General features: G+C 43.5%; 1 protein-coding gene across 1 annotated transcript in view; it reads left to right on the forward strand.

The window, feature by feature from the left end:
- Positions 1–13,335, forward strand: part of EYA4 (EYA transcriptional coactivator and phosphatase 4) — a 198,819-nt gene that overhangs the window by 120,062 nt on the left and 65,422 nt on the right. Inside the window, exon 4 of the mRNA XM_045012059.1 lies at positions 1,826–1,950. Within this exon, the coding sequence (XP_044867994.1) occupies positions 1,826–1,950 (125 nt within the window). The remainder of the gene's footprint in view (positions 1–1,825; positions 1,951–13,335) is intronic.

A 13,335-nucleotide genomic window follows, 5' to 3' on the forward strand; every position in this document is an offset into this window, starting at 1 on the left:
TGTGATGTTTCCCAAAATGGGAACATGAAGGGCTTTCGGGTCTTGTATATAAGCGTATGACTTGGTACAAATGTATCTGAAGTCATTAGAATGTTCATCAAGTTATTTCTACTATTAGGAGCACAAAATGAGGCTTCCCTTTGAGAGACAAGACAGGTTCAAACAGCAGGAGGTAGAAATTATGCAGGTATTTTTCCCCAGAGCATGCAGGAGATTCATGGAGGACAGAAAGCTACAAAGGGAAATTTTCAATGATTACATTAGGGACTAGACAAAAAGTGCCCACAGTATTGACACACCTGTCCCTTGCTCCTCCTGCCCTAAATAACAATTTAAATAGGAACAGGAGTTCCTATTAAATTGCCCCTTATACTCCATCTCCCTCACAGCCATCCTCACTCCTTTCAGAACAGGAAAATTGGAATCCCAATGAGATGCAAAATAATCTCTCTATTGGCCTTGGTAGAGTACACATGGTAAATTATTATTCTCTTGTAGCTGGCCTTGCAAGTTTGTGTACAGTAAAGATGTTTTGAGGGCAGAAGGGAAGATCCATGTAATTAATTTGCAAATCGAGCAAGGAAAAGCAGTGCACACACTGCAAAGTGGATTGCAGTTGCCGGTCTAGCATGGACTCTCTCCCTGCACATCTGGAGGCATACTGTTTGCGTTGTGAGTGAGGCAGCATGTCTCTTAGACCTATCACTGATGGAGAACTGTGTCCTTCCCCTTGACATGGCTGTGACATTGAAAGTTGTGGTGGGGCTCTAAATTTGAATGAAAAATCTAAATCAGTGATACCATGTTTTAGAAATCATGACTTTCTAGGCTATATGGAAATAACACGGAATGAAAAAATTACATAAAACTTAAACAAAAATGCATAAAATAATTGGATTAAATAAGCTTCCTATAGTACATGACAAATACATTCGTTCTGTCGTCATTCTGTTCTCATTTATTAGGCACACAGTTATAACTAGTGGTTAGAATACAGAATGAGGAGTTGGGAGTTTTGGAGATTATTTTCTTAGCTCTTCCATGATGTGCTGTGTGACTATGGCCTATTCCTTTAACTTCGCCATGTTTCAGTTTCCCCCTTTTCAAAAGAAGGATGCCAATATATCTACCTAACTTATAGGTGTATTATGAGTCTTCATAAGTGTGTGTTAATTATATTGTGATATTTGTTTGTAAAGTAGAGAATATATTATTATCTACATCTAATTATAAATAACTTATTCTTAAGTGTGGCGTAAAAATGATGCCAAAGACTTCAGAGAAACATACCTAGGTTATTAATCTAAGTATATCTAATTGACTTCTAAAATGGAGTTATAGTTATGTTATCAAATTGTTTTTAAAAATTCCTGAACTTTGTGTGCTGCAATACATTTGCTGCTCGCTGTCAACATGTGTTCGATTTTTTTGAGTATAGCTTTCAAGTAAGAGTGGCTGATGTTTCATAAAAGTAATAATTTAAAAGTAAAAAAATATGTTTTCTATGGGTATTTAACATTGAATAAGTAATTGTTGTGGAAACTACAAACTTTGGTAACAGTAGTTTTGCTAATAAAGAATAGCTACATGTTTGTTTTCCAATTAAATAATGTTGTTGTCCTTTTAAAGGTGCAAATGCTGATATTTAGATTGTAAACTCTTTAGGGAAAGAATCATATTTGGTTCGGGGTGGGGGTTCAGTGCTTTACACAGTGAGAGCTCAAACTTTGATTGGCACTTCTAGGTATTATTGCAATACAAATATTTAAATATTGTTGTTTTATTTTATTTTATTATGTCCCTGTGTTGCTTCCTTTTCTAACAGGTCTATGGAAATGCAGGATCTAACAAGTCCTCATAATCTTGTTGGAAGCAGTGATAATCCGAGTAGTTCCAAACTGGATAAATCTAATCTCAGCAGCACGTCCATCACAACAAATGGAACAGGAGGTAAGTGTAAGACATCATCAATGCACAGAAAGTTGTTATATGTCCTTTTTCTATTTTTAATAAACTTTTTAAGTTTAGCATTTCAATTTAGTGATGAGCATAAGGCTGATAGATAGATACCGATATCAGACCTCAGCAAAAAAAAGATGAACAATAGAACATTTTAAATTTGTACAGTTGTTTCCATTTAATTCTGTTCAACAACTTGAAACTGAATGAGGAAAACATTAGGTCCGGAGACTCAGTTGTCAGCAAGTATTGAAAGTATAACATACATAATGGTTGTAACATACCAGTCTTTTTCAAATCTTCATTGTATATTGCCCAAACCATAGAAATCCTAGAAAGGAACCTTGTCAGGTCATCTAGTCCAGCCCCATGCACTGAAGCAGGACCAAGTATACGAAGACCATCTCTGACAGGTGTTTGTCTAACCTGTTCTTTAATGACTACAACTCATTACTTAACTTATTACTTAAATGATTACTGCCCCGTGTACGTCTATAAAGACGTTGCCAAAGTTTAGGTCAATAGAGTCGTTATGTTTTCTAAGCTAATAATAGGTTTTGCTTCCCTTGGTCTGGTGAGTAGTCTGAATGTGACGCTGCACAATGTGAGCAAGGGTATCAGAATATGAAGTGAAATCCTGGGCCCTGTTGTGTCAATGAGTGTTGTGCCATTGATTTCAACGGAGCCAGGATTTCACCCCTGGTTCTTAGATTTTGTACATTAGTGTGCACTAGACTTGTATTTTAGCATTTTACACCAAAATCTTGGTCATTCAGTTCTTTCTTCCCACAATATAAAGTTTTATTCACTTCTCTGTATGCAAAAATTCCATTAATGTGTGTGAAAATTTCCATGTGAGCATGGAGGGAATTAGACCCTTCTAGTGATATCTTTAAGATTCAGTCTATTCACATTGAAAAACCAAATACCAATATTCCAGAATAAGGAGGGGCTGAAACTAGACCTTTAAGAGCACTAATAATTATATGTGTATATTTTATTTAAATAGACCAGCTAGAATAATAATCACAAAAGCAATACCGTGCAGCTAAAGACTAGGCTCAAAGGGCAAAAACACCTACTGGCATTAAAGAATATTCATGTATATTGAGCAGACATTCAGACAATGAACCATTATACCATTCCCATTCTCAGGAGACAACATGACTGTTTTAAATACTGCAGACTGGTTGCTGAGTTGCAGCACTCCCTCTTCTGCAACAAGTATGAGAGATCATGGTACAATGCATGTGTGTGACTTTGTGGCTCCATGACTGCTGTGTTACATTTCTCCTGCTTTGTTTCGTTCTTTTGTTCTGTGCTGTAGAACATTTTTATGTGATTTCCTACTTCTCAGAGTCTTTTGCAGAGCTGGAAAACCAGAAAGAAGCAGTAACAAACATTTATTTTACCATACTTGTTAAGCCATTTCACTAGTAACAAGAATTTTAATTGTCCTAGAATGAGGTTAACTATATACATCCTCATAATCTGATGGCATTGTTTTCAGAAAGGCTAAGCACCCACAGCTCTAATTGACATCATTGGGAGCTAGAAAGCGAGATTAATGTTTTTTTCCACTGAATGTCCATTTATCTTTTCTTATTTTTAGGTACTATATTACATGCTTACCTGAGCACAAATCAAGGTTGTAAAATATAGCATAATTATAATTTAAAACATATAGTTTATAGTGTCATAAATGTATTGGGCACTTTACAAACATTTTTATCATCCTACAACCAGTTACTACCACTCATTCCTTTCCTCCCATATGTATTATTATTATTTTCTTTGTATTTTGGTAACATCTAGGGGCCCAATCGTAGAACATAGCCCTACTGTGATAGGTATTATACAAATACATAAGAAAATGATGGTTTCTGCCTCAAAGAGGTTACAATCTAAATTTAGTTTAAATGTGGATATGCATGGTAGTAAATGTTTACATCATTGGGTTGAGAGGCACATACATGTTTTCAAAGGGGCATCAGCCTAGACTCTTAAATTTGCAATTGCAATTCTGTGCACACAAAACTGTGCAACTAGATTTATACACAAATTAGTCATACTTCTGCTCAAACAAAAATGCAGGCTTTTACACTTGCAATTACATGTGGAAATACAGAGTATGGCATCATCACAGAGTTAACTCAGGCTCTTATTTATTTCTGTTACCCCAACACCCCCGCTTGACCACACACACAGCTGTCTTTCACCCGATGCTTTCATCCCAGGCTAACTGGCTTGTCTGCGGTATTGGCTAAATCATGGATTGGTAATCTATCCACTTTGCAGTGAGGACTCGGTATAAATCACTTGAGTGCTGGTATTTCTCCAGTGCCTTCCCACATTTCCTGCCATGTGCACAGCAGGACAGATGAGTTTTCTCATAATTCACTGTGAAAGAATCATAGAGTGGCTCATCTTACAGCAGGACAAATCACCATGAGATATGCCCCCAGAAATCCTCCTCATACTTGAATGAATGCAGCACCAGCAAGGACACAGGAACGTGGGTTGGGCTTTGCAGTGTGGCTGCTCGCACCCAAGTAAGGCTAATGCAGGTGCTCAGACCTAGGTGCCAATCTCCTAGAGTGGCCACTCTCACATTCCTGGAATACTGGACATTCTGGCAATTCCTGCCAGAGTGACTCTGCCCCAACCGTTTTAGTCTGTATCAGCAAAAACAACTAGGAGTCCTTGTAGCGCCTTAGAGACTAACACATTTATTTGGGCATAAGCTTTCGTGGGCTATAACCCACTTCATCAGATGCATGGAGTGAAAAATACAGTAGGCAGGTATAAATATACAGCACAAGAAAAGATGGGAGTTGTCTTACCAAGTGGGGGCTCAGTGCTAATGAGGCCAATTCAATCAGGGTGGATGTGGCCCATTCCCAACAGTTAACAAGAAAAGATGAGTATCAACAGAGGGAAAATTAGTTTTTGTAGTGACCCAGCCATTTCTAGTTTTTATTCAGGCCTAATTTGATGGTGTCAAGTTTGCAAATTAATTCCAGCTCTGCAGTTTGTTGTTGAAGTCTATCTTTAAATGTTTTTTTTGCTGAAGAATTGCCACTTTTAAGTCTGTTATTGAGTGTCCAGGGAGATTGAAGTGCTCTCCTACTGGTTTTTTAATATTACAATTCTTGATATCTGATTTGTGTCCATTTATTCTTTTGTGTAGAGACTGTCCAGTTTGGCCAATGTACATGGCAGAGGGGCATTGCTGGCACATGATGACATATATCACATTGGTAAATGTGCAGGTGAACAAGCCCCTGATGGTGTGGCTGATGTGGTTAGGTTGTATGATGGTGTCCCTTGAATAGATATGCGGACAGAGTTGGTAACGGACTTTGTTGCAGCGATTGGTTCCTGGATTAGTGTTTCTGTTGTGTGGTGTGTTGTTGCTGGTGAGTATTTGCTTCAGGTTCAGGGGCTGTCTGTAAGCGAGGACTGGCCTGTCTCCCAAGGTCTGTGAGAGTGAGGGATCGTCTTCCAGGATAGGTTGTAGATCCTTGATGATGTGCTGGAGAGGTTTTAGTTGGAGGCTGTAGGTGATGGCTAGTGGCATTCTGTTACTTTCTTTGTTGGGCCTGTCCTGGAGTAGGTGTGACTTCTGGGTGCCCTTCTGGCTCTATCAATCTGATTCTTCACTTCCTCAGGTGTGTATTGTAGTTTTAAGAATGATTGATAGAGATCCTGTAGGTATTTATCTCTGTCTGAGGGATTGGAGCAAATGCGGTTGTATCTTAGAGCTTGGCTGTAGACTATGGATCGTGTGATGTGGTCTGGATGAAAGCTGGTGGCATGTAGGTAAGAATAACGGTCAGTAGGTTTCCGGTATAGGGTGGTGTTTATGTGACCATCGCTTATTTGCACTGTAGTGTCCAGGAAGTGAATCTCTTGTATGGACTGGTCCAGGCTGAGATTGATGGTGGGGTGGAAATTGTTTAAATCCTGGTGGAATTCCTCAAGGGCCTCCTTCCCATGGGTCCAGATGATGAAGATGTCATCAGTGTAGCACAAGTAGAGTAGGGGTACTAGGAGACGAGAGCTGAGGAAGCATTGTTCTAAGTCAGCCATAAAAATGTTGGCATACTGTGGGGCCATGCGGGTACCTATAGCAGTGCTGCTGACTTGAAGGTATAAATCATCCCCAAATCTGAAATGATTGTCGGTGAGGACAAAGTCACAAAGCTCAGCCACCAGGTCTGCCGTAACATTATTGGGGATACTGTTCCTGATGGCTTGTAGTCCATCTTTGTGTCAAATGTTGGTGTAGAGAGCTTCTACATCCATAGTGGCTAAGATGGTGTTTTCTGTATGATCACCAATGGATTGTAGTTTCCTCAGGAAGTCAGTGTTGTCTTGAAGATAGCTGGGAGTGCTGGTAGCATATGGCCTTAGTCCACATAGCCAGACAAGCCTGCTGTCAGAGTGCCAGTGCCTGAGATGATGAGGTGTCCAAGATTCCCAGGTTTATGGATCTTGGGTAGCAGATAGAATACCCCTGGTCGGGGCTCTATGGGTGTATCTGTGTAGATTTGTTCCTGTGCTTCTTCAGGGAGTTTCTTGCGCAGACAGTGCAGTTTCTTTAGGTACCCCTCAGTGGGATCAGATGACCCAACCAGGGTGATCTTGTATGCATGGTGCATTCCATTTTCAAGAGCACCCACCCCACACCAGCTGCACATGCGGTCATGCCAGCAGGGGCGGAGCAACATGCTGTTCAAAATGGTAACTCCTGTCCAATAATGCAGAAAACCACTTCTGTTTTTGTCCCACTACCAGACAGGGGACAAATCTCTCAAAAAGAGGACCGTCCTGTATAAAACCGGACAAGTGGCGTCCCTGTGATCACCTGATTTAACTCTGTAATGAAGACATACCCTTAGAGGCTGATTTTGGAAGTTTGGCTGAGCCAAATTGTCAAACCCTTTTATGAAGTTGGATTTTCATGTGTTGGTCACTCGGAGTTCTTTGCAGATATAGGGTTTGGAAATGCAAAATCCTGCATGTACAGTTTTGGAGGTCAGTGTTGAGGCCCACTGAAAATACGGTCCCGTATGGTATCCACTTTAAGTAATGAAACCCACTTTTGTATTGTATAATTTAAATATCTCAAGATAATGTGTAGAATTGTTCTTAGTACACACACAAATTCCAACCATAATCTATTATTCTGAATGGCTCCATCTTGCAGAATATGACACACATGCTTAACTTTGCAGTTTGGGACCAAAGTTAATAAGGTTTCAGAAAGTTGACTTTTTAAAAAAAGGAGTTTGAAATGACGTTGTATATGCAAGTCAGCCACTTTAAGGTATTACAAAAATATCTTATATGTGTTCCACAGAGGAAGTGCTGTGCCAGGATAAATGGCTTACTATGGGGGGCTAGACAGCTGTGTGCAACAGTAATACGTTAGTCCGATTATGGAATATCTCCTCTATTCTAATCTGTTATTTTAGTGGGTACAGGTGAAGGAAAAAGTACATTGCCACATACAGCTTAATTCCTAACTAAGCAGCAAGGGGGAAATCCAGTGGGCAGGTACATGCTATCCTGGGAGGTGCTCAGCCTAGTACATAGGGTTCTCCTTTGAATCCCACTCTCTCAGAGGGCAGTTGGATCACTAGTCCTATGCCTTTTAGATCTTTGTTTCTTGGTGGGGCCTCTCTTTGTGGTGTTCCCACTGGCTTGCTGCATCTGTGGTTGCATGGTATTTGCTTGGCAAACTGTGTGTGATAGAGTATATGCCACATCTATTGAGTTATGACATCGGATGTGCATGGCTGCTCTTGGTCTGTTTCCTTCATGTGTTTTCCTCACTCCCGTCAACCTCAAATGTTCTGTAACTGTCTTTCTCTGCCATCCCAGTTAGCACTCGATCAGGTCCCAGCTAATGATAACCCAGCCCAGCATGTACCCTTCCTTGGTTGCTCCTGGACTCTGTAGTGAGATGTCTTGCACTGGAGTCACAGGCTGCTTCTCCCAGTGTATAGCATCCCACCCTAACTCCCACAGCTGGAAAGGCTGCTTGGCTATCCTGACTTTTTTCCAACCCCCTACTGCTGGTTTCAGGAGATACTTTGTGTAGCCTGTCATCTTCCATTGGTCTTTGACATCCTCACTGCCTGTCAGCTACTTCTTTCCATTATCACAGCAATTTAGGGTTTTCTTGGAAAGACCTAGGGCTTGGATGTTAAGTGAAAGGAGAGCATCAGACATCTGATTAACTGTCTTGGACATCTCTCTGAACTGACCCTTTAAAGGATCCATACTCACCTGTTCTCGTTGGCCCCTCCACTCCCTGATCTATGGTCACTTTCAAGTGCAGTAGAACCTCAGAGTTACAAACACCTCCAGAATGAAGGTTGTTCATCACTCTGAACAAAATGTATGATTGTTCTTTCAAAAGTTTACAACTGAACATTGACTTAATACAGCTTTACTCTATGCAGAAGAAAAATGCTGCCTTTTAACCATCTTAATTTAAATGAAACAAGCACAGAAACAGTTTCCTTACATTGATATCTTTTTTTAAACTTTCCCTTTATTTTTTTAGTCGTTTACGTTCAACACAGTACTGTACTATGGAGTAATTGCTTTTTTCCCCCTCTCCGCTCCCTACTTACATACTTCCAGTTCCAAATGAGGTGGGTGGTTGACCAGTCAATTCGTAACTCTGAAGTTCTACTGTATAGGGAAGGAGAACAGTAGTAGAATCTGCTGCCCATCTGATTATACCATTTTGCATTCTCAGTCCTTAAAATATAGCTTAGTTGTTAAAAAATGAAACTTTGCAGGTCATTAATTCTTCTTGGAGTGCTTGCTCATGTCGATTCCATTTTAGGTGTGTACGTACACATGTACACAGTTGTTGGAGACTTTTGCCTTAGTGGTATCCGTAGGGTCAGCTGTGTCACCTCCTTGAGTGCTGCGCTCATGCATCGGTATATCAGGCACCAACGACGCTGCACCCTCCAAGTTTCTTCTTACCACCCGTGACGGTTGGTCAGAGCACCTTGTCTTCCATTGCAAGAGCGTTAGCGGTTCTTTCAGCCCATTGTTCTGTCTCCTTTATAGTTAGTTCTTAGGTATTTAGTTTGATCATTAAGTTAAGTATTAGATAATAGTTTTAGTAGTTAGAGTCCCAGCTGGGACTTCGCCACAGAGCGGGGCATGCCCTGTTCCCCAGACTTCAAGCCATGTTCGTGTACCCAGCTGATGCCCATTACTGACCCCCATGATAGCTGTTTGAAGTGTTTGGGGGAATCACACAGAAAAGACAAGTGCAGGATCTGCAAAAACTTTCACCCTTGAACTCAAAAGGAGCGGGATATCTGTTTGAGGGCCATCCTCATGGAGTCTGCGCTTCCTCCTGCCTTGGAGCCCTTCCGGTCGGACTCCACGTCTCGCACTTTGGTGTTGGTGCGCAGTGCAATGCTGGCACTGGAACCTGCCCAGCATCGTTCCCCTTTGGTGGGGCCTAAGAAGTGGCTGAAGCCCAAGGACCCGTCGGCACTGCAGGACGGGGGGAGTCGGGCAAAGTACCTGTGTTAAGCTACATGCCTGCCCTTAGGGTGACCAGACAGCAAATGTGAAAAATCTGGACAGGGAGTGGGGGGTAATAGGACCCTATATAAGAAAAAGACCCCAAAATTGAGACTGTCCCTATAAAATCAGGACATTTGGTCACCCTACCTGCCCTGGAGCTACACAGGGGTACCCAGCCAGGCATCTGACTCCTGGGAGCGGCAGGGGATCCTGTCCCCTAGTAGGGCCTCCTGTGCCTGAGGTGGCCCCAGCAGCCAAGGACCAAGCAGGCCAGCCAGCACCACAGATGTCAAACTAGTTGATGGACCAAGTTAAGGCCCAGACCTCTAAGGGCAAGCCAGTTCTGGGACCTCCCACTAGAGCAATGGAGCATCCCCGAACCACAGGCATCGATCCCCATCACCACGGCCTAGGATCCTGGCGCCTCAGCCTCAGTCTGCGGGTAGAAGACTCAGGTCTCTAACACCAAGGTCACCACCTACGAGGCACGGGACGCCCGAGTCATGACGCCGATCCCTGTACCTGCAATACCGCCAGGCCCTCCCGCCAGAGATCACCACAGTACAGATCCCCATTGCCTAGGCAGTCCCCCCCACAACAGCATCGATCCCCCTCGGTGCGGGATTGTTCCTGGTCGTGCCACCAGTCTCTGACTCCCTGGTACTGCTCTTTGGGCAGGCACCGTTCCTCGCCCTTTCCTTATTGTTTGCTGACAAGGGTCAGACAACAGACTCCAGCATCTACAGTGGTCCGAGCTGGAGGGAGAGTTCAGCCCCTCACCTAGGAGAGCCAAATCGCCGACAACCTGCGAAACGGCTCTGCCAGCATGGCAGTAGGGGCAGTGGCCCACCCAGTAGCAGTACTGGAGCCTATGGGGCGTACCCATCATGCCTGTCCTGTACTCCCACCATTCTTCTCAGGTCGCATCAGACAAACTGCCTCCAGCCCAGCCAGCACCAGCATCAGCATCGGAGCACGCTGCTGAGTCCGACACAGCAGCATTGCAATGGGCCCTGACACACAAAGAGCCAGCCACAGACAGGCAAGGGGAAGCTGCCCCTCCCACTGCAGTACAGTCATCTTCGTCATCCCCAGACGAGGCGGTGGCGAGCCACTCGCAAGCGAGCAGTCCCCCCAATGATTTCAAGGAGCATCAGGCACTGCTCTAAAGGGTGGATGCTAACCTGAACTTGGAGGTCAAGGAGCTAGGGGAGTAGTCCGATGACCTCTTCAATGTCATACTCTCATCCACCCCAGCCTGGGTTGCATTGCCCGTCCACCCAGAGGTCCTGAAAATTGCCAAGTCTGTGTGTCAGACCTGCTCCTCCATTCCACCTGCCTTCAAGAAAGAGGAAAAGAAATATTATGTCCTGGCAAAGGGATCTGAATATCTGTACACCCACCTTCCTGCAGGGTCTCTGGTAGTGTCTGTCATCAACGAAAGGGACAGGCAAGGCCGGGCCAGTGGCAAACCCAAAAATAAAGACACCAAGAGACTGGACTTATATGGCAGAAAAATTTATTCAACAGCCAGCAGCAGTTTTGGGTGTCTAACCATCAGGCCATGCTAGGCAGGTACAACTTCAACTTGTGGGACTCCATCAGCAAGCTCAAGCAGGGCCTTCCACAGGACCAAGCCCAGGAGTTTGCCATCTTAGTGGATGAGGGCAAAGCGGTGGCAAGAGGCGCTCTCCAGATGGCCTGAGACGTTACATACTCGGCAGCCAGGGTGGTCTCCTCTGCGGTGGTCATGAGGCGCAGCTCTTCATTACAGTCCTCTGGGCTGACCCAAGAGATGCAGACTGCCCTGCAGGATCTCCCATTTGAGGGAGCAGGGCTCTTCTCAGAGCTGACCAATGCACGGCTTCACGGTATTAATGACTCCCATGCCACCCTCCGGTCCTTGGGCCTGCACACCCCTCAACAGGCTGAAAGCCATTGCGGCCTCCGCATTCTATGCCTCCATCAAGATCATGGGGTGTCCCCTGGTCCAACTCCTACAGAGAGAAGGAGAAAGACAAGGGGTTTAAGCGATGCCACCCTTCATCTGCTCTCTCCTCGGCCCAGCCTGGCCCCTCCAGAGACCAGGGCAGCCAGAAATGGGCATTTTGAGGATGTGCCCAAGAACAGTGCCCCAGCCACTGCCCAGGATCCACCCCCATGCTTTTTTCCTCAACCATCTACGTCCCAACTGGTTGCAGTTGACCTCGGACCATTTGGTGCTCAACACAATTTCTTTGGGCTACGCACTGTAATTCAAATTTTTAAGTCACCCTGCTCCCCTTACTAGGATAGATATTGTAGCAGTGTCAGAACATTACATGATGCCACACACTGTTATATGTACTACAAAATCTAAGCAAAACAGTGTGTGCTTAAATGGTGTGAGCTTATATTTTGATCTCAACTTTAAATTCTATTGCTTTTTTTTTCTTTTAAAGTTAAACTGGTTTTTGGTTAGTTTAATGCTGTTTTTTCATGGTTTAATTATGTGCAACATGAAAAATAAGGGCAGTATTCCAAAAATCTAGCCATGCAAAGAAAAGGTCTTGATGACTTCCTTACTCTGATAAAATCTGAATGTAATAGCCTTGATTTTAAACAGCTCTAGTCTATCTCAAAATATATTTTCTGTGTGTATTGTTGACAAAATGTAATTCTAACTTGGTGTTTTCTATCAAATTAAATTAATTTGAGAGCTGGGGGAGAGTGATTGACTAGGAGAGGAAAACTTGTTGAATATTTGTGCCCAGGAAAGTGCGCTGCACATCACAATGACTGGAGGTAGGGATAGTTCAGTACAATACTTTTCAACTCAGTATTTAGGCCCCAATTCAGTAAAGCAGTTAAGCACATACTAAAGTCCTTTCCTGAATATCTATCAATCTAGCTACAAGAAGAATGACGGTCCATTGGCTAGGGCATTAACCTAGGACTTGGGAGATGTGGGTTGAATTCCCTGCTCCACTAGAGAGTCTGTGTATGACCTTGGGCAAAGAACTTAGGATCCCTGTGTCTCAGGGTAGGTCCATACTTACCCGCCGGATCGACGCAGAGAGTTCGACTTCTCGGAGTTTGAACTATCGCGTCTAATCTAGACACGATAGTTCAAACTCCGAACGCGCTCCCGTCGACTCCGGAACTCCACCACCACGAACGGCGGTGGCGGAGTCGACGGGGGAGCCGCGCAGTTCGATCCCGCGGCGTCTGGACAGGTAGGAAATTCGTACTAAGGTAGTTCGACTTCAGCTACGCTATTCGCCCGTAGTGTAGACCAGGCCTCAGTTTTCCATCTGTAGAGCTGGATTAATAGCACTTCCCTACTTTGCAGGGGTGTTGTGAGAATAAATACATTAAAGATTTTGAGGTAGTCATAGACTACTGTGATGGAGAAAGAAGAGGAGATTGTGGCAGTCATAAAGGGAACAGAGACTGCAAAGAAGACCAAATTAGTAAACTGCATACTTTCTGATATATGCAGAGACAGAGGTGCAAGGCCTAAGCCTCTTCACAATCAAGTCAGTAAAAAGTGTTCCCTTTGACAGCACAGCTGTCATTTATGCAGCAGATAGCCCTAGGATTCATTAGGAGCAATGCAGGACAATCTTTGTCTTATGGAGAAAAGCTTTCCTTAATTTCTCATGTGTATTATATTTAGTATAAAAACACATTCCCCAAATTTCGGCATACATCTTTTTGTTCCAACTGCTTTCTCATTGCAAACGCTATTTATTATCAATGCAAAGAAAAGTCAGGCCATTTCCACATTTATATTTGAACCCTCTGTCTCTTGGAAATTATTTTAGG

The sequence above is a fragment of the Mauremys mutica genome, chromosome 3 (assembly GCF_020497125.1).
Source record: "Mauremys mutica isolate MM-2020 ecotype Southern chromosome 3, ASM2049712v1, whole genome shotgun sequence".
NCBI lineage: Eukaryota > Metazoa > Chordata > Testudines > Geoemydidae > Mauremys > Mauremys mutica.